The 27,237-nt window shown below is 30.0% G+C and overlaps 1 protein-coding gene across 12 annotated transcripts in view; it reads right to left on the bottom strand.

The window, feature by feature from the left end:
• The window catches only part of LOC143075549 (uncharacterized), a 127,177-nt gene that overhangs the window by 51,128 nt on the left and 48,812 nt on the right, over positions 1 to 27,237 (bottom strand). For 10 of the 12 annotated variants that reach the window (XR_012978343.1, XM_076251014.1, XM_076251016.1 and 7 more), the window contains 6 exons: positions 24,619 to 24,694; positions 5,496 to 6,460; positions 4,492 to 4,546; positions 3,124 to 3,393; positions 2,272 to 2,709; positions 1,793 to 1,900 (listed from right to left, as the gene is read on the bottom strand). Coding sequence is in view for 11 of the 12 variants with exons in the window: in XM_076251014.1 (XP_076107129.1) it covers positions 1,793 to 1,900; positions 2,272 to 2,709; positions 3,124 to 3,393; positions 4,492 to 4,546; positions 5,496 to 6,460; positions 24,619 to 24,694 (1,912 nt within the window). In the remaining variant the exon portion in view is untranslated. The remainder of the gene's footprint in view (positions 1 to 1,792; positions 1,901 to 2,271; positions 2,710 to 3,123; positions 3,394 to 4,491; positions 4,547 to 5,495; positions 6,461 to 24,618; positions 24,695 to 27,237) is intronic. The other 2 variants (XM_076251013.1, XM_076251019.1) reach the window with 1 other exon arrangement.

Genomic DNA, 27,237 nt, shown 5'->3' with positions numbered 1-27,237 from the left:
TGTATTTGCATGATAGATTATGATTGATTGATTTGGTATTGAATGCCACTTCTGGCTATTTAGTGGTGCTTATTTTTATTGCTGTAGGAAGCTGGAAATCCATGACCTTCAGCAAGAATACTGACCATCCTAGTCAATTACAAAATAAATCAAGATTATTATATCATATACCTCTTACTATAATTGAACATTAAGGAAACTTGTTTTTTTCAATCAAAATCTGTCTGTTTTATCTTATGCTGAGTTGAAGAGAAGATTATGCCATTCTAAATGTGAAATAAGAAGACTGATGCATATTTTGAATTATTATTTAGAATGATTTCTGTCAATCTTTAAATTAAATATGTGAAATACATCTGGGATTTGTAAATATTATGTAATCATAATGTTTCATTTGATCTTCATCTTGAATACATCTCCACATTAACTTATCTTTTTATCAAATGATTTTGAAAAGTACTGATTCAAAGACCTAAATATTAAAATAAATTCTTGTCTGATTTAAACTTTTGAATTTAAGATTTTTAATGAAACTATATGCTTTAAGATGTAGTTCAAGCATTTCAAAATCAGAAATTAGTTTGAAGAAACTGGCAAATTTTTCTGTTCAATATTTGTAACAGAAAAAACACCCACTATGATTACTGTATTAAGAACAAAAACTAAATTGTAATGGAAGACAACTCTATGTTAACAGATATTGTGATGGGAGACAACTCTATGTTAATAGATATTGTAATGGGAAACAACTCTACAATTGCCAAATATTGCAATGGAAGACATCTGTAAAGTTATTCCAAATTCCTGCATTTTCTTAGTGTTGATTCAGAAAAATATATCTATAGGTCTTTGAAAGCAATTGCATTTAAATATCTATGGATTTGGGTCTAGAATGTATATTTGCATTGAGCTTAGAGTGAAAAATAACATGGGTGGTCTTTTAACAAGTACTTTCAAAGACCCATGTACTTTTTTCTAGATAACAATGACAAACAATGAAAGAAATACATACTAATTTTGTTAATTGTTTTATCAAGTGCTATCACATTTAACATCTCCAATGATACAACAGACACACATACTACAAGCTTCATGTGCTCTAATCAAACCATACCACAACCAAACAATTGTTCCATCTGGATCTTATTTCAACATCATTGTATTTTCTTATTTTTAACACTTTGAACAATGATATATAGTATAAACAAATCTAAATATCTAATAAATTGTTGAAATGTAATCCATGGTGTAACAACAAACTACAACAAATTGATCTTGTTGGGAGATTATTTTGAAATTTTATGCAAAATATTTTTGTGAACCAAATCATTATTATTTCACTTTGATAAAGATTATAGATCTATTGATTGTCTTATACAATCCTAGATAATACAGCCAAAAATTATAAACGTAGAATTGATTTTCAGGTTTTTTTTCTCTGGAAAAAATCCCAAAAATCTTAGTTTGAAATTTTTACTTAAAACATTTGGCACTAGCATCGACGATTATTCCCCAAAACGTGACAATAAGATATATACTTTTGGCCACTAGTCTAACAAATACCTTTGTAACTTTCTTATTGTTACCTTTTGTGGATAATCTTAGCCCGTGTCAAAAAGTTTTGATCCAACATTCATTTTTACGAGCCAAAATAATATTCATCATCTGAAATTTTTGTACATCAAAACTAGATTCTGACAAAAAATAGAATTAAAATTAATGTCATCTATTGATATGAAATAATCTCCCAACTAAGACCTTAAATGGGATGCAAACTACCACACCAACATACTAATTCTCCATCCTGTCGATGGTGAAATGGGGTTATCAAGGGGTTGGGAACACAGGTTGCACTCATCCTCTTCTACAGCATATAAACCAAGCAGCAAAGATCGCAATTCTAATTAGAGGATAGGGTAAAACAATCAATTTTTAGTATTCAAAAGTTAAAAGCTAGAGCATATTTTGAAATATCAATGGAATAAGTCAAAATTATAAAAAGCAATTAGTACAGTTATTATTAAAATTTCTGGATATTTGATTTGTTAGGTACTTTTATGTTAGTAATTATGACTTAATCACTTCCAAATAGTTTTGAAACACTTTGTAATATTTTTCAAACTACGAGATTTATCTCCCTTCTCACAACAAAATAAAACCTAAGTGATTTTTTTTAAACTAAAAGCAAATCTAAGATGTCTAAAACCTTAAAGCATTGGAATAAGCAGCTACTAAATTATCTTTTTTGACCGAGAATGTCTTGTTACAAACCTGATGACTTTCCTTGCATCGTCGTGGCAACAGCCTCTTCCTTTTCTTCTTCATCTGACCCTGACACACTACCATATCCACTACTAGCCTTGGATACATCCATTCTGCCAGGAACCAGTAGCCTATTGTCTCCTGAATCATGATTGGTTGGTTCTTGAATCTCCCTTGTAACATTGGTTATGGTTGGTTTATTCAGCTGTACTGTGGCTTCTGACTTTTCACCCCAGGATTGACCTTTGGTGACAGAAAAATTGTCCGATTCAACTGTTACGTCATGTTCCTCGATTGTTTCACCTTCTTTATTTCTCAACCATTTAGATTTATACTGACTTCTTGAGAAATAATCAGAACCACGCGATGTCAGCTTTCTCTTTGTTTTGATGACATCTTTCTCAAAATGGTCGCTACCACCAGGGGAAGTAACCTTAGACTCAATAACTGTAAATATAAAGAAATTGATATATTAATCAATAAAAATAAGTTACACAAAAGAACCAATAAATGCTTTAAACACCATTTCTTACTGAGTTTAAATTTAGGGGGAGGGTTGAGATCTCACAAAACATGTTTAACAACCCCCCCATTTTTGCTTCTGTCCCAAGTCAGGAGCCTCTGGTCTTTGTTAGTATTGTATGTTTTTTAAGTTTGGTTCATAATGTTTTGGAGTTTAATATGATGTCCAATTTCATTGAACTTGTACACATTTCAATCAAGGGCCGGCTGAGGCCCATCTCTAGGTGCAGTGTTTTCTCGCTGCATTGAAAACCCATTGGTGGCATTCAGCTGTTGTTGTCTATTTTACATATTCCCCATTGTTGCTCTCAACTTTATCTTTTCTTTACATATAAATACCTGTATCCTTTTCTTCCTCCTCTGTCCTACTTTGTGACCTCCGTAACGTTGTTTTCTCTGTAACAACACAGTCTCCCTGGTCTTTGTATGAGACACTCTGTACTGTGATGGATCCATCGTCATCCTCTATTACAGACAAGGAATCGTTGAGTGGTGTGACGGGTGATAATGTGAACACAGGGCGGTCTTTCTTCACTGGAGTAATCTGAAGCTCTGTTGATACGGGGGACTGTGTAACTGGAGTGACTATTTCCTCTATGATTGCTTCCTCTGAAAAAAAAATATTAAATTGTTAAAGCTGACCAAAATTTTGTAAGGTTGTTGTAGCTAAATCACTAATATTTTCATTTATTTAAAAAGCAATATGCAATCATAAGTACAAACAACATGCCCTGCTAGCATTATCACTTTTCAAGTTTGGGAATCAAGAATTCTGGGTAAGAACCTGAATTTGATTAATATATGTTTCATAAGGAACGTGTGTACATGCACTAAGTTTATAGTGGGTGTGATCACAATGTCATAGTAAACCTGAAACATTTGTAAAATTAAATTTTACATCAAACTATATGTCTTATTTTGCTCTTTCATGTTGTTGGTTTGCTATCCAATCTATTTATAATCAACATAAACTTCTATATATTCTATAATTAATACAACTCTTTCACTATACACTAACATTCAATTTTTCCCCAATGCATGAAAAATTGTAACCCAAGATAAAAAGTCTAGATTAGTTTTTGTTGAATAGCTGTCTTGTTGAAATTTGTCCCACACTTCCTTTCATTTGCATCAAGAAGAAAATCTAGACATGTATTTTTCCCCCACATATAAACAAATTTCTAATGCAGAATATTCTGAAGCCATTCCAACAAAAATAGTGTCACCAATGTTTTTGTTATGTCCCCATTCTATCATCTGTAAGCATTGTCAAATAAATGTGCATGTAGATTACCAGTGCCAAAGTTATCAATGATTGTTGCTGTTGGCAAAAAACAAACAATTTCCTGCTTTTAATTATTGCAGAATTATATTCTAAAGTGGCAAAAAACGAGGATTTTTTTCTAAATGGAATTTGTGCCAACAATCACTTAATGAAAGACACTTGTGGAAACAACGTTCTTGTTGACTTGTTACTTAGATACTAATTTAAGCTATTAGAATCAATACTTTTTTTTTTATCTAAATAAGTCTGTTTCCTGTCTGAATAAAAATCCAGATACCAATTTCAGGTAGACAATATATCATAGAATATTGGTGAAGGTCTGTGTAGTGCACACAGGAAAAAAATCATTGCTGATAATTTGGAAATCCATGTTGTGCCTTCATTTATACCACCCATATCTAGCATACTTGGATAAAACAAACCTTTTTCTTTCTGCTGAATATGTTCATCTTTGTTGGCTTTTGTAACTGGTTTGTCCTTAAAAGATACAAATAAAATGCTTTAATCAAATTTCTTTTAAACTCGATATTTGGATCTTAAAGTTTATGTGTCCTTTTAACTTTTTCTGTTTTCTGCATTATGCTGATCTTTTAGAAAATAAAATAATGTTTTAGTATTTCAAACAATTTAGAACAGGATAAACATTTAAAAAATAAAATAAAAACATTTTTCTTTATGGTAGTTTTATCCTATAGCATCTACAGGAATCACATGTGTTGTACTGTCAGTTGTGAAATATTTACTTTTTTTTAAAAACAGTGAAACCTGACTAAACGGAATCCTGCATAAACAGAAAACCTGTATAAAAAAATGTTCTTAAACACCGTCATATGAAATTGTATGCATTGTGAACCTGATAAAACAGAACATTGGGCAAAACCGATCAAAATCTTAAGTCCCGAAGAGATACGATTTAAACAGGTTTCACTGTACAAGCATTAAAAATTTAACTTAACATCACTTGTACATGTTGTATACTTATTTATTTTACATTTTGGTTTAAATGTTACTTAGAATTCTTAAAATATCGTTATCTTACAGAACTGCAGTGTTATATTGTTCTAGCAACTGTTATTTAAGCTTTACAATAAAAATAAATGTTGTTTTCCGAGTCCGTGAAAGTTGAGTTTCTATTGTGTATGCTATGGATATGCCACATGCTTGTATTTTTTGTTTTTTGTTGTTTCTTTTTTTTATGTTACTCGATTTTCATAGGTTACTATTTTCCTATTTGGCAACAAAAGACATTCTCAGTTTTCAAACATCAAATTATTTCAATTATTGCCATTTAAATTTACAAAGGACAAAATTTACCAAATAAATATTGAAATAGAATCAAATGATAATGTACTTTTTATCTCAACTGTATTATACTAATGCAAGGGAAATAACTCAATTTTAAAAGAAGACAAAAAAATGATTTTACCTCACTATAATTAAAGTTAATATCCACTGTAGATGTTGATATTTTATCACTTGTAATTCTTGGAGTTTTGATATTTATTTTTTCTAATCCGTCAACTTCCATGATCTCAAGTTCCGGTGAATCTTCATTATTGTTTTCTTCCTCAGTGTCAACAGCATTTAAAATTTCCGAGAATGCTGCTTCGATATCCATGGTTGAATTTAACTTTTTAGTATCAATAACGGTTAAACTATTTCGTCTTTTCTTTTCTAACCAATCACGACATGAACTACTATCAGACTCTGACCCAGATTTATCTGAATCTTTGAAATGTTTGGCACTTGCAGGAACACTTTTCCTTCTTACAGCATCGTTCTTTTTAGAATTATTTTTATCATTTATAACATGATTATCCTTACAATTCTCTGAAAAACTGACTGAGTTATTTTTTATTTCAGAATTGTCTGAAATATCTTTAGAATGTCTTGACGTGTGTTTGGAATGTTCAGAAAATTCTGACGAAGATGAGGAATTGACTGGTGAATCAGAATGAACACTACGAGCTGAACTGTTCGGAGATGTGACTAAAATGTCTTTCTCACTTCTCTTTCTCCGTAGTGAATTCAGTGAAAAAGAACGTCTAAGAGGGGAGGAAGGTGGTGAATTGTCATCTATGTCATCTGAATGTTTTGATGTATGATTTTCACCACTACTGTTCAAACTTCCTAACTGTCCTGAATCGTGAATTACATGAATACTTTTTTCACTCCTGCCATTTTGAATTCCGTTACAATAACCATTTGTTAACGGTACTCGTTGATCTATTTCACTTCCTGACTCCTTAGGTCTGTCTATAACACTAGTACATCTTCCAATACGAGGATGATTAGTGTTATTTGATGTGTGATCACTTCCGTTAAAGTCCTTTGAACTCTGGCTCCTAGTCAGACTTGTTGTAGGTCCACTTCTATTTCCACCTTCTCTCTCTGAAAAATAAAAAAAATAATCCATAAAAACAGAAAATTTAGCAAAATACAATTGTTGTCCTAAAAAATTTGTTAACATTGTCCCTAATTTAATATCTGATTTCGGATGTGTGGAAAAATATTGAAACTATTAGGAGTTTCTATCCATAACAAAGTCAGCAATAAAACACATATTTTGAATTACACAGGTCTATTCAACGATAACCTCTAGTTTAAGAGATTTTAGCAAGAACAAGATCCTTGATATTAAATACTCGGTTATATTTTCAACTTATTTCCAAACTGGCTTTCCTTGTGTAACAGCAAAGTCCTAACATATTGATCAAATCAAAATTCAAAATTAGCACTCTTTTCATGTTGATAAAAGCAAGATTCAAATTTAATATATTTTCTGCAAAAATTCAAATCCCTGTCTTCTCAAAGCTTTTCCTTTTTTTGTCAAAATTTACATTTATCATATCCACATTTATCAAGATGTTTTGTTGGTTCTCATTTCTCATATATATATATATAAGTTCGTACAAAACATTTTACCTATAAAAATATTAAAATGTAAATGAAGGTGAAATTGAAGATGACAAAGGTGACACGTTTTCCTCTGCACTAAGCTTTTAGTGAAATCGTAACATTTTGATGTCATTCTCCGATTTCTGTAGAAAGGAAGGTTAATGTTTATTGAAATTGCTTCTTATGACATTACTTCAGATAAAAATCAACTTTATGACAATAAATGCTTCAACATCTTTTAATGAATATATTAAATGGTACACTGTCATTTTAAACACATTAATCATAGGCTGAAACTCCCGATTTGTATCTTGTATATGTTAGCATTTTTTGGGTATTATTTTCAAGGTTTTTCTTAAGATGTTCAAATTTTGTTTGTTACAAGAAAACCTAAAGCTGAATTCATTAACAATTTAAAAATGAAAAAAAATAATGATTTATAGAAGAATGATTGATTGTTGTTTACATAATGTGAAATTTTATAAAAAGTATGTTCCCTATTGGAATTTTGAAAACAAGGTTTACATAATGTCCAGTGACAAATATTACATGCATATTCAGGACAGAACAAATTAGAAATAAATCCTGTAGATATGTTCTGTTACATCGTTGACAGGATGAGGAATAGGAATTTGGACCCTCACTGGAAAAAGAGGATGTGTTGGACAAGGGCAGCCACTTTGTCCCTCAAATTGTTGACGTTTAGACAGAATTGCATTTAATCACCCTACTCAAGGCCATCATATTTAATGTCCCCATACCCTAGACTTTAAAGCCAGATGGAAAAGTCCAGAGATAAACATATTTCTATGAAGCAGTCTATTCCTTCAGGGGTGAGATTAAACACGAAAATGGAATACACTTCTTACTGGATAAAAATTTGAAAATTTAGAATCAAAACGTTTTGTTCAGCATTTTCAGACAAAAAGTTGAATAAAGTTGAATAAAAAGTAAAAATACTTACATTATGATTTTATAACTTTCCAATTTAGATTTTGAAACAATTTCACAAATATTTTATATCCATACAAAGTAAACACTCCTGTAATCAAGTTTACACAATACAGACCAACTTAAGAATGCCAGGTCAAATGTTTGGTGTACCACTTTATAAGATAATTAAAGAGGAATAACAAAATGCATATATACATATATTATACAATTTGGTACAAAAAAAGCAATTAAAACCACCTAACATAATTTTATGACCTCCCCATTTATTATCAAAAATATGTCTACCTCATTGCTCTAATAAGCAAGAAAAATTGTATGTTTGTAACATCACAAATAATTCAACTTTTTCTTCTTGTAAATGGTCACCAAAATTTTCTCTAAAAGTTTTGAACCAATTGTTGTTTGGATTTGAAAGATCTATTGCTTAGATGTAAAAGCATGATATCTTAGATTTTCCAGCTTTCCATTTGAATAATTTAAGCTTCAACACCTGCACAATTTCAAATAGTGTTTAAAAAAAAATGTTAAATTTGACCCATACAGAAAAAACAGCTTAATATATGAATGATTAATGTTGTAACCACAGTCAGCTTTTTAAATTCCTTATAAATGAAAAAAATGTATTTTATTTTAAAATTGTTACCATAACTTTTCCCTTTGTAAGTGACACAACTCTATACAATCTTAAACACCTTGGTGGTCCATGCTTTTATTACTTTAAAAAAAAATGACAATTTCAAATAACATCTAAATTTTAAAAGTGAAAGTCTATTTAAAAATATCTAGGTGCCATGGACAAAGCTGGTATAAATTTAACTGCCATTTTATTTTCAAATTAAGTTTACATAAAATTTGTCATATCCATATAATCAAAATGACATACAGTTTATGACCATACATAAATAAATTCTAATTTTGTTTACTGAAATGTGAGGGCATTTTACAACTCTTCATTATAAAAAAAATATTCACACTGGAGTAAATAAAAGTGTGACTACAAATAAACTGATACAATTTCGGAAATTTATTATATGTTGTAGCATTTTGATTTATAATAAGAGTTATTGCCCCTTTTTAAAGTAAATTTTCCTGATTTCAACGATTAGTAACATTGTATATGTTTTCAAGTCCATTCATTTTCCTTATTTTTAAGAAATATGAAAATCATTTTCATTAAAAACGAAAAATCAGTTTTTTCTTGTGAACACATTTTTATTTTCTAATCTTTTTTTTATGCTTATAACTTCTGCTTGAACAAGAAAGTCATTGCTGCAAGTCAGTTTTTTGTATCACTATGTACATGATATATATGAAATTTTCAAAGCTTGAAAGTGTATTCAGAGAAGTTAAAATTTTATCGACCAAAAATTAGTACATTATGTCATAACGAAAAGAATTTCAATACTTTAATTGTACGTTTTTGTTCAATACCTACAGTGGGGTAATACAAATGTCATATTAACTTGATATCTTACAATTCTTAACTATATCAAATAAGTGTTAGACATGCTCTTCGTCCTTTGAAATTAAAGTTTATATAAATTTAACTTCATTTAAATCTTTTAACAGGTGAAAATGTGAACATTTCGCTATCAACTTGAAGTTTGAGACGGAAATTACTTGATGCAGTCTATTGTGTGGGTTTTGTATGTATCAAATATCCTTGCTCTGTTCAGGTTTTTGTTCTGATACTCTTTATAGCAACCTACAGTTTGAGACGGAAATTACTTGATGCAGTCCATTGTGTGGGTTTTGTATGTATCAAATATCCTTGCTCTGTTCAGGTTTTTGTTCGGACACTCTTTATAGCAACCTACAGTTTGAGATGGAAATTACTTGATGAGGTCCATTGTGTGGGTTTTGTATGTATCAAATATCCTTGCTCTGTTCAGGTTTTAAAAGTTTTTTGCTCTGATACTTTTAATATATAGCTTTGATTATTTGCTAAATGCAATTATTAAGGTATATTGATTTTTACATCAATTACAAAACTTTTTTATTGCTTTTTGATTCAAGGACTTGCTGAGTTTTATTATACCATATATATATTACAAATTTATGGTGTCTGCTCAATTGTGTTAAATATCTATTCCATTTGTGAAGGCTGTGGTCCATTTTTTGTGAAAGCACAGGTCTTTTGCAAAATAATACATTTTTAATTATTAAACTTCCAGATCTATTTTTCAAACATGCATTTGAGAACCTTCAAAATTAACCTACAAAGTAATTTCAGAAATTTCAGAAACTAAATACCATTGAATTTTTTTTTCTCCTTTATTTTTTTTTAAAAAGTTGATACAAATTGAAATGGTTCCACTAATTGATACTTTACCCATGAAAAATTTATATTTTTAAATAATCCTACCTTTGCAATGCATTTTAAACATTTTGCATATCTTCAACCATCCAAAAACAAATTCCTATTTGAAGAGCAATTCTTACTTAAACTGTTCTAACACAATAATAATACAAGTCATAAAGTTAAGTTTCTAAAAGGTATTATGATACTTAGGTGTTAGAAATATTCTTTTCTAAGTAAATATTTATAGAGAATTACCCAATAATCTCCTTACAGGGTATATCCCTCTATTTATCAACATCTTAAAGACAGACCACTTAGCGTTTGATCATTTGTTTTCTTTTACATATTTATTTTGTTTCTTTTAACCCTTCGACTTAATCCCTTTAATCGCTAACATAAATAAACCTCACACAAACTTATTTTTGGTACTCTTTCATAATGATGTTATCTGAATACAAGACTATGGACATATAAACTTATTTTTGAAATAAGCTTTCATTATGATCTGAATTTGGGTTTATTTTATGGAGCCCTTTATATCTTGCTGTTCTGTGAGTCAAGGCTCTGTTACAGTTAACAAAATTTACTTTGACCTATAATGGTTTTACTTTAAAAAATTGTGACTTGGTTGGAGAGTTGTCTCATTGGCATTCATACCACATTTTTTTATTTCTAATTACTAAATTATTGAAAATTTGTCTAGATAATTGCCAAACACATCTGGAACCATCCTTTCCCGTGTCGGATACTCAAAACCCAAAAGGACAATAAAATAGACAACTACCTCAAACAGACCAGTACAGACCCAAACCATTACATCATACAAGCAACCACAATATAAATATAAAATATTGGCAATAAAGGCCCCCTCAGCCGACTTTTGGTCAGTCCTAAAGTATTTCATAAAAATTATTTTTCAACATATACACCTACAAAAGCCCACATCTCTTCTATGTTAATGAATTTTTCATTTATAATGTTAAAAAATATCAATAAAGTAATCATGTCTTTTCCAATAAAGTGTCTTGCTGTGCTTGATTCTAATGGATTATTTTTTATCTGCCAATAAATCAATGAACTATGACAAAATTCCTTTCACCTCCCATCTATATGTCAGTCAAGTGGTATATACTATCATGTAGGTCTTGAAATAGGTCCAAAAATTATAATCTGATTATAACTAAATATCCAAGTGTCTATCTGAACCTGAAACTCAATGGGTCCATGTAACAAGTTTTCACCAAAGTTGGGCTACCTGTTGAGCTATACAATAAAGACATTCTATACTGGTTACCTGTCAAGACCTTGGTGGTACCAGGTGAGATTTCCAACATAAGAATTGGATCTTCCTGTAATTTTCATATCTACATAATTTGTTTTTTGTAACTGCTTGATTTATGAATATTTTAACAGATTTCAAATGCAGAAGTTTCCATTTTCAATAACAGATTTTTTTTCAAGGTCAAAAGTGCTTATCAACATTTTTTTCTCAAAATCATCGATATTTGAAACTGTTTTTATATTTTTTGTTATAAAACATTTATGAATTTTCAAAATCATTACTTCTTTGTGTAAAAAAAACACAAATTTTTTGCAAAATACTGGAAAGTGCCAGAAGATTTTCAGATAACTGAAAAGAAACACAAAGTGTAACCTTAAAGATGCAGTCTTTAACATAGCCCAACAGATGCAGACTTCAACATAGCATAACAGATGCAGCCTCATAATAATAACATAAAAGAAGCAGACTTCAAAAGAATTTCCATTTCAAATTTAAAAAAAAATAAATAATAGTCCTCCCTGAATTTTATAACATCATCTTACTTTATCAACCAAATAGACTGATTCATAAGAAATATCATTGGGTCGATCAACTATGTGGAAAAACATTCAAGAATGACACAACCAGATTATTGTCTTATAAACACATTATTTAACTGACCAAAATCTAGAATTTTTAAAGTATATAGACAGATATGAGATTCTTCTCTTATTCAAAGTTCCCACTCATTTGGCTATCAAGTTAACATGGAATTTAAATATATCACAAGTAGGTTTAGATGGTTTCACATAGACCAACTAATCCTCTTCACCAATTGATGTCACTTCAAAACAGAGATTTTTATATCCCCCGGTCACTTAATCTGTATTTCCCCGTCAACCCGGACACTTCACATCTATCCTGCTGGTAGAAATCTTACCAGTAATATTACAATCACAATATTTGTTTGTCGTCTTACTTAACTTGACATATTTTCTACGGAAGGCCTATACAATCTCGGAGTCCAAAGATTAACTATTTTATCCCATTTATTCAGAAATCAATATGAAAGTCTGTGAGAAAGAATTAACTGAAATTTAAAGGATTTTCTAACGACATCAGTAATGACCTCTATGATGACCTCAACGTAAAGGTACATCATGGTTACGCAGCATTTTCTGTCAACGACGTAAAAAAGCAGTGTCAACAAAAAGAAATCAAATACCAACACACAATAAGAAAAATTTGGTTCAAATAGAATAGAAATACTAAGATGCTGTATGAGTACCAATGATACTACTTTCCATCCAAGTCCCAATGTATAAAAAATAAACCAGTAAAGGTCAAAGTACAGCCTTCAATACAGAGCCTTAAAGCTGTCTTGATTCACACCAAAGAGAATGAACTCAGAACAGCAAGCTATAAAGAGCCTTAAGATGACTAGTGTAAAACTATTCAAACAGGAAAACCAACGGTAAACTAGAGGCTTTCAAGAGCCTGTATCGCTCACCTGACTCTACCTGGGTTTTTGAAATATATCAAAAAAGATAAAATTTGGCTACAAAGTAACAACACTTGGCCAGCACCTCATTAGGAAAGTAACATTTATGCTATGTTTGGTTTCATTCAATTCAGTGGTTCTCTAAAAGATGAAATTTGTATGTATTTCCCATAGGGTCCTATGTTAAACTAAGCCCCCCTTTGGGCCAGGTGAGCTAAAAACCTATATACTATAAAACATAATTTCATAGGTACTTAAAACTGATATTTAGCCAATATACAGAGCACAAGCACTATGTAAGGGCAGAAAGAGAAAAACGATAAAAACTGGATTTAAAAGATATCAAATGAGAAAATAAATAATAAAACCTGATCAAACTGTGTACTTTGACAACTATAGGGCAACAGTCATCCTCCTAATATGGTACAAGAATTTTCAAAAGATATTTAGAATTACAATTACAAACTACATGTATTCCTTTATTTATAACTTTTGATATGGTTAATTTTTTAAAGCCACGATTTTAATCATCATTATTCCGAAGCCTCGACATTAAGTCATTTGGATGCTACTCAAATATCAACAAATCTAGGACGAAGTTTACTCTCTTTGTCACAAGGTATGATAACACTTCATATGAAAATGTATGAAGTTCAAATTTATAATGCTTATGTCTTTTAATGTCAGCCTTCAGAAAATTTGTATTATCTATTTGCACAGATCTACCCGAGTGTTTGTTTGAGAATTACATATGAATATTTTAACGCTTGTTTTATCATTTTATTTCCAAAACTTAAAGTTACGACCTTTCAAGGGCATGCAAAGTTTCATCTTTCGACCTTCCTGAAAACTAAACCGATTTCAGAACTCAACCCACCCAAAGATCTCTTATATAAAGATAATCTTCAGCGACCTTTTGACCAAAATATAAATATTTTAAGTGATTTCGTATGATTTATTGCATATCATCCGAATAAAAGACAGGTAAAAGTAGTTATAGAGTCTTTTGAAGTTGTATATTAAACCTATAGCTTTACATTTATGATGGATACGGTAAACATTGGACACTTCACGGTCGAGAGTGGCCCTTCATTTATCCATTTCGTTGATGGCACCTTCTATACAAATAAAATAAAAGAATCTTCAACGTGATATTTTCCGATTTATTTCAGATCTATCCAATACCAAATGAAATATTAAAAATCCATTGATTATGTTTTGATACTTCATACAATATTCATACAAAGTACACGCTCAACTGAAAATAATCTTTTTCCAACCATTTAAGCATGAAAATAAACAAAAATTGTTAGGAAAAAATTATTAAAGACTTTAAGCAACAGAAAACTGTTATTTTTGTGACCTATAGCATTTAATTTATTTTCTATTTTGTTGGTTATATGAAAAATAAAAATTAAAGTGTCTTATATTGGAACATAACTAACAATGTTCTTTTTTTACCTGTTTATATGTGTCATTTTGCTACTTTTTAATTTCCAAAATTTTTTATAAGCTCTCAATTTCATTATGATCATGCTTAGTCATTGCAGTTCTTCCAATTTTACCAGTTCATATTTAAAGGGTAAATGTCCCATGATCCTCCGCCAATGATTTATGCTTTATGCCATCTAAGTTGCACACATTTTATATTTTGTCCCAATCATTTGCATCTTTAAGTATTGTATCACATTATTTAAAACAATATTTCAAATTTTAAAATATGATTTTCATACATGTAAATAAGTATATAGTCTAAGAATCAAAATACATATTTCTATTTTTTATAAGGGACTGTTAGATTGATGTCAAGTAAATAGTTTTATTTATCAGAACTTCACCAAAAAGTCTTTGTAGGTCTTTTTACTTTTTATAAGCTGAATTTTTTTAAATTTTTTTTTATATTTAGTTTTACCTCACACTTACCCTCTTCAATAGCATTTCTTGCTATAATATATTTATATTTTGTTCCAATCATTTTAATCCTTATGTCTATGTTTCACATTATTTCCAAAAATATTACAAAACTATCCACATATTAGACACTACAAGAAATGTCTATGGTACTCTTACACTTCATATTTATATCGTTTGAAATCACAAAATCATTTTGTACAAAACAACTTTTAAACTTCTATATTATGTTGAAATGTAAAAAATTAAGTGCAACGTTCTTAATTACAATTCATATTTATATTGTTTGAAATCAAAACCACATAATGAATGACACAACTTTTTAACTTCCACTTATTTAAATAAAGTCCACCAAAAGTCATGCTGATTTGTATGAGTCTAGGCAGTCTGCACTATTTAATTCCTTGTCACAACAAGTCGTTAAAGAATTATCCACTTTTTATTAACTCACTAATCCTAAGATTCATTTATTAGGTCTAGCACATTTGTATACTTTTGAACGAGGGATTAAAGACTAACAAAACATTTAACGAATTTCAGAATTTCTGCAATTGTCAGAGACCGCAGGTATCAAGCATCGTTCAAAATTACAGGTACGCATGACAGGTACGTTGATACAAATACCAGGTAAACAAACAAAATCTTTAACGATCTTTTGTCAATAAATCAAATAGATACTTAATGAGGATAAGCAAAAATCCATGTCATGAAGAAAAACTTTCTGCAGGCATTTAAATCTAATAAGATGTGCAATTTTACATCAGGACATTAAGTATAAAGACTCTTCATGATTTATAAACATTAAAATAGATATTCTATTATTCCGTAAGCTGTGGGAGTATCAATAGTAGGAATTTTACTGGCAAGTGAATAAAAGGTGTTGCAAAAACTAACTATTTCAAATAATAATAATTACTTTTATGCTACATCACAGTAATGATGAAATCCAATAATTCAGAGTTATAAATAGGTTCTGCATTTAAATAACTCGGGTTTTTTAATGGCAAGTGAATAAAAGGTGTTGCAAAAACTAACTATTTCAATTAAAATAATTACTTTTATGCTACATCACAGTAATGATGACAGAGTTATAAATAGGTTCTGCATTTAAATAACTCGGGTTTTTGTCTTTTGATAATGGTATGATTTTCTCTGTCGCTTGGTTGTACTTTTGAATTCGTGGTTTATCTGTACCCACCAAACCCACAAAAAAATGTTATCCAACAAATTATAATGAAGCCACAGTAAACTTTCATATTTATGAAAAGAAGATATTGTTGCTAGTAACATAACTAAATTGTATACGCCCTACCTGAAATAAACTTCAACACCCTTTTCTGCTTAAAAACATCCTTATAATTATAAAAGACCCACCAAATGTTGCCACATTTTATAAAGGTGAAGGTCGGGGCAGACAATACAGGTTATATGATCTGCAGCTCAAGGAGGCAATTTTTATTGTATATTTTAAAAAATAGGAGCCGTACATTGCTTACATTGTCAAATCTTTGTTTGTCATTTTGCCGCTACAAAATAATAGGAAATATAATATTCTCACTTCCCATTCAAAGTTAGTAAAACGATACAGAAAAGATATCGTACTTAATATTACAAGTCAGAAATATAATATTCCCTCTCCCCATTCATAGAAGGTAAAATGATACAGAAAAAATATTGTACTTAATATTATAAGTCAAAAAGTTTAAAAGGCCAACATCAGTAGCTTGAACCCATAGTAGTCATATACTGATACTTAAATTTTACATCTTATACAATAAGGCATACATTAACACGGTTTCGTCAAATTTCATAGGGTAAAAACATACAGCTCAGAAAAAAAAGGATCCGAACACTTGGATGTCAAGCATCAAAGCAATACTTCTTTACATCAAATGGATTTTACTTGAAAATCAATTTACATTCATAGATTGATTGTTGTTTGCTGAATATCCAGTGGCAAATATTTCATGTATGTTCACGACGAGAACCAATCAAAGATTATTTCCTGCAATAGGGGTTCGACTGGGATGAAGGGAAACTTCGGTCGCAACTGGAATATGTATTTTGGATACAAAAAGAAACCAATCCTTGCAACATGCCATCTAAAGAGTTATAGCAGATCCAGTCATTTAAAAAAAGGGGGGGGATTCCTAAACCAGAATAAATGGGGGGTGTCAACCATATGTCTACTTTCAAATGCAATGATTGTTCCAAAAAGGGGGGATTCCAACCCCAGGTATCCTGGAACCCTGAATCTGCCACTGCAGTGTGTTGTAATAATAATAAGGAACTTGTGCATGGATTTGTTTCTTATTCTAATTTTATATATAAATATATTTTTTCAAGCTATATCTATTGTTATTATCTCCTCTTTGCAGGAGATTTGCCAACATCCTGGTTCTTCAAATCTTGTGACAAGGGCATTATGATCAACCTAATAAGTATTGCAGGGCATATGTACTCATACTCCTACTTTGTTGATTTTGATATTATCTTTATATCCTTGATTTTACTGACACTTTGATTCCTCAGAAGGGTACATCTCTGAAATATCAGTTACAGAAAATCTTCATTCCTTTCCACTATAGGTGTCACTTAGCAATTGTGAAATATTTTTTTTTATGAATAAATATGAAGACATTAGATATTATGTTTGCAAGGATTTTTAACTTTCATTTCAGGAAAACCTTGTCCGCCTTGGGTATAATTTTGACAAACAATAATTATCACTAAACATCAATTTGACAACAACCTAACAACAAAATCAAAAAAAATAATAACTGTATTTGAACAAGTTAAAAAATATTTTGTCAACTTGCTATCTACATTTTGTCCAAGAACCAAGTGTTTATATATAGACTTAGTCCGTACTAAGTCAATTAAAAGTCATAAAATTATTGAAGTTTAATTCTATAAAATATGCTTTAGATTTAAATTTTAACACCTTATTTATTCCCAATTAATGTTCAAAACATTGAAAAATAGCTTGGAGTCTTTTAGCATTAATTTTATAACAGGTCATATAATGGCCATCAAACTGGCGGTCACTCCATTGACAGACATATACATTGTAACAGGTAGAGGATTGGACCTTGCCATTGATATACAAATGTATGTTAACCAGTCAAATTAACCAGTCAACAATATCAGTGGCAGATTTGGAGTTCTGCAGAGGGCATACACCCTCCCCCGTTAGATTGAAAATATATATCATTTAAGCATAAAATTGTCAAAATTTTTCCCACCTTGGGTACACTCTGTATAATTATTTCATTCGTATGACAAAATACCCTCCTCATTTGAGAAATCATGGATTCTTCCCTGAATATCATTATTAATTTTTGCAATATCTATATGATTTGTCTCCTTTTTACTTTCTTGTTTGTATAAAAATAAGGAGATGGCGATGATTACCAATGAGACAACTATCCACTATAGTCTAAATGAGGATGATACAAACAACTAAAGATCAACTTACAGCCTTCAACAATGAGCAAAATCCATACTGTTTAGTTGGGGTATAAATTGTATTCGCTGTTGATTAAATTCAAAACATATCTGAACTCGGGTCTATTTACTATATTTTACTATAAGTCAATCTTCTCAAAATTTGACTGAAATCAAAATTTAATTATAACAAACTTTAGAAGCCATCTAGTGCAGAGACAGTTAGGGTTGATGTCTGTCATCTATGATCTGTGATATGTTAACCAATTTGAAACTGTACCCAGCTTCCTTTCATAAAAAAGGCAAATTGAAAACAAATTAAATATGAATGAATTTCTGACACTTCATTCTACAGGTGGTATACTGTTTGGTTTCATTTTTTACATTTAAATCTTAGTCTTTTTCAAATGACACAAAACATATAAAATATCTATTTCTATAAAAAAAAAAATCATGAAGATGAGTTTTATCTTCATATCGATTGTTAAAAAATTTCCTCTGATCTTCAGCCTTTTCAAAAAGTAAGGAATGACCTTTAGTCTATTCAAAAAGGATGCAATGACCTTCAGCTTTCTCAAAAAGGTAGGAATGTAACCTTTCATCTCTTTAAAAGGATGCAATGATCTTCGGCCTTTTCAAAAAGTAAGCAATGAACTTTTGCCTTTTCACCTGATGATGCCTGACAAAAGTTATAATAATGATCACAAATTCCTCCACAATGCAACATTTCATCTTTCCCCTGACCATGCAATGTATTGACTAAAATTTTGCTTCTTTTCAGTGAAATTAACTTACTTTTAGACTTGAGAAAAATCTCTTTATAGCTTATAAATGACTCCATTGCACAGCAGAAATTCTATGAACGTAAATTACATCAATCTACATGTAGCGTTCTTATATCGCCAGCTGAGAAAAATATTTGAACCTTACAACATCAATATTCAATTGTAACAGTTTAAATAGGAAGAGAACAGATGTATTCGATCTATCCAGGAAGATCTAGCTTATTTATTCTAACTTATATTTTTAAAAGGCAATCTGATTAGAAATATCTATCAGTCCAAATTTCATAAATCATTTTAAAATTGTGATTAATCAATTCATTATGAGACAGATTTCATAGCTTTTCCTGTTACCTCAATACACATATTATGTTTATATGCAACATGAATTTCTTTTGATCTGTATAGGTGATTATTTGTTGTTTGTGGGTAAACAAATCAGGTGTAAGCTATTGACAAAACACATCAATATATTCTCATCATTTGTAATGGATATCTTAATAACGTAATTGCTTTGGTGGCATTGAAAATTTATGATCTGTATAAAAAATAGTTTTATTTGTTGGTTAGGAATCTTGCAGCTATTAGCCCAGTTTCCGATAGGTCTATAAACTTTGGTCCTTGGTTAACTTATGTTAACTCACTATGCCGTATGGGCTTTGCTCATTGTTGAAGGCCGTACGGTGACCTATAGTTGTTAATGTCTGTGTCATTTTGGTCTTATGTGGATAGTTGTCTCATTGGCAATCATACCACATCTTCTTTTTTATCTTATGTGTTTTATTGATGGTAAACCTTTATGACAAATACCAATTGCCATATTATTTACTATAAAAGGTATAAGAAATACTTATTTGAAGAACATACTTTGACCTATCATGGTTTACTTTTACAAATTGTGACTTGGAGTGGTATCTTGGCACTCATACCACATCTTTTTATATCTTATTATAATTAGTTATCAAAAGTACCAGGATTATAATTTTATACGCCAGACGCGCGTTTCGTCTACATAAGACTCATCAGTGACGCTCAGATCAAAATAGTTAAAAAGCCAAACAAATACAAAGTTGAAGAGCATTGAGGACCCAAAATTCCAAAAAGTTGTGCCAAATACGGCTAAGGTAATCTACTCCTGGGGTAAGAAAATCCTTAGTTTTTCGAATAATTCAAAGTTTTGTAAACAGAAAATTTATAAAATTATCAATGATTTTTTTCAAACAAGAGGGTGTTTTTCAACTGCAATCTCATTAAAGGGAGACAACCCCGATATTAGATGTAGCAAAGAAACATCCCGGAATCTGAAAGATCATTTAAAATTTTTACATAGGTGTTTTCCTAGACAACTCAATGACCCCAGTGGAACTTCTGTTAGGCGTAACAAATATATGTTGATAGTATGACATCATTGAGTTGTCACTATACTCGACTTATAAAAAAAAACATTCTTAGTTCGAGAAGCATCACATGAAGAATGATTGTAAATGCATACCAAAGCCAAATTTCAGAAAATAGCAGTAATATTATTTAGAATCGATTGAACATTAAATCACATGCATCAATAATAAAATTATCAAAATATGCTGAATTTAAAAAAGAAAACAGAAAATATTTTTGTTTTGAGTACTTTTAACATAAAATCCTGAATCTGCTCTCATGCTTATTCCTGGTACAAGTCAACATTATAATTTATTTTGGATGACTATTAAAATAAATTGTAATTCTGAAGTTTTACAAACACAATACTTTAAATGAAGCTAATTTACATGGTTTACATGTTAGAAATCCATCTAGAGCTACATGTTTTGTAAAACCTGACATACACACAGATGTTAGAAATAATGAATGAGTATATTATAGCCATGTACACAGTACAAACATATTTTCTCCACTTTATAGTTGCTATATGAAATCTTTAATGAATTTTAGGATGAGTAATTTAAATTTGAAATCTGCACTTTATTCATGGTTAAGGTGCAGCAATTTCCCATACAAACATGGTTGCCTGGTTGAGAAGGTTGTATTGAAAAATAACAAGGTATTTTAGACGACATTCTCCAACATCAAAAAGAGTCCAGGGGGTCGGAAGTATTTATTTAGACTACTTGCAATCAAAAAAGTATTCGAGTATCTGTCTTTATTCACACACAACTTATGTCGATCGTAAAAATTAATAATATTTTTATGATATCAGATAAAAATTAAATGTCTACAGGAAACGACATATCAATATAAAGTCACGAACAAAGTTTCTTTTGATCAGAAATTGGATATCATAATTAACGAAATAAAAAAAAACTATTATTTGTCTTCTAGACTTCAATCATTAACAATTAAGTAATTGATAATTGCACTCCCAATTTAAAGACTATTAAATGTTCTTTAATATTTCATATGTAGGCAAATTGTTATTTTTTTTTTATTGAAAATCTCATGTAACATTATAGTAAAAAAATATGTCCTATGAAGAAATTTACAGAACGAAAAGTTTCTTTTGAATTGAGATGTTTAAAACAGATCTGCATGTATAGTAATTTGAATTGGTAAGATTTTGAACCTGAAGTTTTCAAATATTCAAAAGACATATGTATAATTTGATATATTCATCCAAATTATAAAAGCAGAAGTGACTGTATCAGAAGTTAAGCCAACTACATATTTACACTTGTATGAAAATTTGACCACTATCACTCAAGTCTCCTAAGTTTCCCCAATATTTTTGGTTTTTAATTTTAGTTTTTGAAGGTCACAGGTCCCATCCTATGAGACAAGGTTTTAAGTTCTCAAGGTCGCAGGTCAAATATGACCATGTTGAATCCAAATTTTTTTAATATTTCATTTGGACATAATTATGTTTGATGAGAAATATTTTATGCATTGAGTCTACTGGTATAATATTATTACTGCAACAATACATACAACTTGCACTAAACAAGTTAATCTTGCAGTGTCAGGCTGTTGAAAGTTTTCGTATAAAAGTATTTTATTTATCATTCATGTCGATATTAAACCTGCTACACGTTAACAATGTATGCTATAAATGTATGCTTCATTGTTTTAATCATATGTAATTTTTATAAAAAAATAAAATGAAAAATAATATTACAAAAGAAAAATACATTATAACTTACATTTTTCTTTATAATCCTATACCTTCGACAAAGTATAAACCTATCAAAATTTCTACGATTTATAAAAACCCATCGAAAAATATTTATGATCATCTTTGAATTTGCCAATTTTATGATCACTTATGAGGCCTTTGTCAACAAAAATTACCTTAAATGAAACAATAAAGCAAAGTTTAAGTCTTCCCTGCATCAGAAATTGATCCATAAATTGTCCATGTGCTTTAAATGGATAAACTGTTTCAAGATATTTCAACTCTAAATCAACATTGATTATTTATGTAATTTTATTAAATTGGAAAATTTTTGGCAACTGATCCTGGAAGATTTTCAAACAACAATGAATTTCCTCTCGTTGATGAAAGACTCCATTGAGCCCTTATTCAATCAATTTTCTCATTATCGAGTACAAAAAACGTCCTAATACAGCAAGCACCTGTTAAGATAGAGTGGTAACCTTATTTAGTCAGATGGTATAAAATCATTGACTTTTGATAGGCAAGCACTTTCCAAAGTTTTTCTTTTCTTATTTTGTATAAAGTTGAAAATGCAATCACCGTAAAAAATAACAGAATGCAAGCAAGAAATATCCCGCTTTTTTAAGACTATTTTCTCAAATTTTTTTTCTAAAAAGTTGAGGTCTGTCTGGGTCAACTCATGTGTTATGGATAAAAATAAAATTAGGCATTCACAAAATTGAGAAAAAATAAACAAATATAATAGAAACTTGAAATTGACAAATGGAAATAAAAAGTGAAGTAAATACCATTTGTGTGTCATTAAGTCAATAAAGTTCAACCAAGAAACATCAGCCAAGGAATAGCTGAAGTGGTTTTGCTGACTTAGTCAATCTAGAACTGTCCAATATCAAGGTCAAATATCATAGAATTTTAATATGACAGGCTGAATTTATTAAATCATATTTACATTAACTTGTAAATTGAGCATGAAAATGTTAAGTGTCTAAACCATAGAGTCAAGACAAATATCAAGATTTGAATGAAGGTGTTGCGCAAATATTTCTTCAAGGACCAATTTTAATATCAGATTACTATACGAAACTATGGTCTACTACTGATCTAGATATATATGTACATACATTGTCAAAATAAAATTCAACCTTATTTCTTAATTAAATATTTGACCAAAGAAAGAGTTATTAAATCCATGTTAAAGTCAAAAAAGAAAATCTGCCCCATAATAAGTGAGATTTAAAATCGTGTTAGAAATCACAATGACGTTAAAGTTCTGGAATTTGATTTGAGTATTTGAGAACGGATATACTAATCAAGATAACTGAAGAATTGCAATTTAATAACTGATTCTTAAAAAGGGTGAAATATGTCCAGGAAAAAGGCCATCTCAGCTCATACCAAACTAATTTATTATGCTTCATTTCAATAATTCTCCCAATTTTCTTCAATTTACATATAGTTCTATTAAAAATAAAAGTTAATTTAAAATAACTTTAAATGAATTATAAACAATTTCGCACTACTACCCTATATATCTCATTACACTGAATTAAAGAAAATTATATGCAACCATTTCTGTTTTATAGTTAGAGGGAAGCATATCATGCAATTAAAGTAGTCATTAAATGACTACATAAATTGGTGTTCCTAGTGAATCGTAAAAAGTTGCGCAAGTTATTGCAAACATTTTGTTTTCTATGAGACAGTCAAAAGTGGTCATCTATTTTGACGGAAACCTGTCCTGACAACATTGTCAGATTATCTGTAAGTTACCCTTATAAGAAGTTTGATTCTATACAATGTTGTAATCCTCTGAACAAAACTATCAGCATGACTACCTGATAGATATACAGACTGTTAAAGTTTCAATAGGAGAATAATTTGTATCAGTGACTTGAGTCACTCGTTTTCCAATGATTGCTTTGTATCATTATAAATGTAAATGACGTTTTTTTTTAATAAATCATGACTAAAATAAATTTTCTGTGGGTTTTTTTTTTGGGTTTTTTCTTTTTTCTTTTGAGGTATAACTTGATCAGCAAAAAGGAAGCTACAGTGAAAATTTCATTAGAACTCTTTTCATTGGACTTAGACTATAAATAAATAAATGCAATCTTGAAATCGTCAAAAAAAAAGTGGCATAAAAATTGAATTCAGTAGTCAAATCGTAAAATTTTCTGGTCTAAACCTTAAGTATACACCATAAACATTGGGAAACTTTTTACTGCTTACTAACAGCACAATAGAGAATGATTTTTATTCAAATTCCTGCTCCTTAATACCACTTAATAAAAAGAACCAAAAACTCTCTGTAAAGCAACTTGATGTATTAAAAGCCGGGAAAACATTGCACGCCAAAAGTTTAATAATTTTGATGTCAATATATTTACCTCTATCTCTTTGTCGCAGCTGTCGTAATGCTAATCGTATCTGCTTCTTCTCTTCATAATCATTGGTCTGTGTAAGCTGAAAAGAGATATTGTAACAAATGCTTCACAGAGTTAGAACTAAAAAATATTTAGGTTAATCTAAAATGATTTGTACCAAACATGTTTAATTTTATGGTTTCTGCACTTCAGTGCTTGTATAGTTCATCAATAAACAGGGGACCGTGTTCATGAATGTTAAATAGCCATTTATGTTATTTGGTCTTTTTTGCTTTTTGTTCAACCAGAATAAGTGCATTAAAAACTTTTTCATATGTTATTGGACAACGGAACAACAGAAAGAAAATGGAAACTGAGTTATAATCTTATTGTTGGTGCACTTTTAAAGGTTTGTACAGCCTATATATTTATCATACATGTAGTAAAATTGAGAATGGAAACGGGGAACGTGTCAATAGACAACAACCAGATCAACGAGCAGACAACAGTCATTTGATTTATACAAGTTTTGCTTTTTTTTCATTCAGAATGTAACACTGCAGCAAAGTTTTTGTTCCCTAAATCTTTTGTAAAGATTAAAGTGTATGTTGAAAGAATAAAATTAAAAAGGGAGTATAAGTCATGTGCAGATATTGAGGGAAATCTGCAAAAATTATTTATTTCAACAAAATTCTGATATCCTTCTACCCTTATTAAGAATTTTTAAGAGGATGATAAAGAATTTTTGTTTTTTTAGCCGAATGGTCCTTATTTACACTTTATAATCTTAAAAAGATAAATATTCACCATTCAACCATAAAAATGATCTGCTGCATATCATGAAACCCCCAATTCAATCTTATACACATACTCCAGTCCCAAATAACCCTCCACCTCTTATTAATGTAAAATTGAGAATAGAAATAGGGAATATGTCAAAGAGATATCAACCCAACCAAAGAGCAGAAAACAGTCGAAGGCCACCGATGGGTCTTTAATGCACAAGAAAAACCCTGCCTCAGCTGGCCCCTAAATAAAAATGTGTACTAGTTCAATAAAAATGATGTCTTATTAATGTCCATACCAAAAATTTATTCTAGTAAAAACAATAAGTAAGGCAAAACACTTGTTATAGTTATAAAGGAGTAAAATCAATCTCCATATTAGTCAATAAAGGGGAAAATTTCATTAAATTTATGAAGCTGTTGTAGTGGAAAATTGTTTCAACACATAGGAGATATTGATCTGACTAGAACCAATGTTTATAATCTGTAATCTATTAAAAACATTAAAGAATGTAGATCAATTGGCAGGTATATTCTATTTTTACACCTGTGGTTTACATTATGTAAGCTTAACTGTAAAAATACAGGTGTCTCTCTTTTTTATCTTCTTCTAAAAATGGTAATTTTTAATTAAATAGTTTTGTATATATTTATAAGAAGATGTGGTATGAGTACTCAAGATAGGAATTTTTATTGATAATGGAGATGATCGATATTTGACAAACATTTTCCCAAAAATTAAAAAATTCAGGGTCCTTTCAAATATGAAAATGTTTTGTTTTGAATTAAGATACACAAAAGGGTGTTCATTGTTTTTTTCTTCGTCTTGGGGGTTTCCTGAGGAGTTTGGTTATGGGGTTTGGTATAGTAAGTTTTACTGTCAATTATCGCTGGTTCTTTTTATACCTTGTATACATGATTAGATAGTTCACACATTTGATTAGGATATTTTCAAAATAAGAGAAATGGAGATATGGTGTAAAATTCAATGAAACAGCGTCATTGGTACCAACATTGATCATCCTGAGGTTAACAGTTGCTGTGGAAAACAAAAGCATTGGGTTAAGGACATAAGTGTTTATTGTAAATTTCAGCTTCCTCCCTTAATTATAATCATTTGAATTAAACCCTAAGTTCTTAGCAATCGCTAAGACCAACAGAAAATTCTAAATTCCTCTATTAGAACAAATATTCAATACCCTTAATTCCAAAATAATTGTCTTTCATCTGTAACAAATATAATAGAGAAACTATTTACATAACAGGGACAGACAACTTAACATAATTTCTAGACATGAAGCGCTTGCTGAAATTTCAAGTTACCATAAGTTCTCTAAATGTCTTAATAATTGTAAGACTTTAAATACTTTGTTTTCATATTTTCATGGCACATTTTTCGAAAGAAAAAAAATTTGAACGTAAGTTCCTTACCTTTGTACTGATCAAACTCTGCGACCGCGACCACAGAAGATGTGATCGTGGTTCGGTAGGCATATCCACACTTAATTTACGATGCATGTAACTGACAAACATAGCCTACGTTATTATAATTTCAAATAAATCTCCATTGAAGAACAATTTTCAACATTTAAATTTTCCAGCTGTCAACGGTTATGAAATATTCCCATAACTATATCCATACATTACCAAGTTTTAAATCAGTAATAAATATAAGAGAATCCATGTCGTTTATATTTAATGTCTATGACACTGTAATTTTCTTTTTTATTTAGCTGTCACATGACCTCCAGCAAAATTAGTTTGAAACGGTATTTACCCCCACTCAAAATATTTACTTGTAAGGATTTAAACGTTGTGTAAATAGCCGAATTAAAAGTAATTCAAAAGAATTCAAAAT

The sequence above is a fragment of the Mytilus galloprovincialis genome, chromosome 5, assembly GCF_965363235.1.
Source record: "Mytilus galloprovincialis chromosome 5, xbMytGall1.hap1.1, whole genome shotgun sequence".
In the NCBI taxonomy this organism is placed as follows: domain Eukaryota; kingdom Metazoa; phylum Mollusca; class Bivalvia; order Mytilida; family Mytilidae; genus Mytilus; species Mytilus galloprovincialis.
Note: the sequence above shows the minus strand (reverse complement) of the source record. Positions and strands in the feature narration are given on the sequence as shown.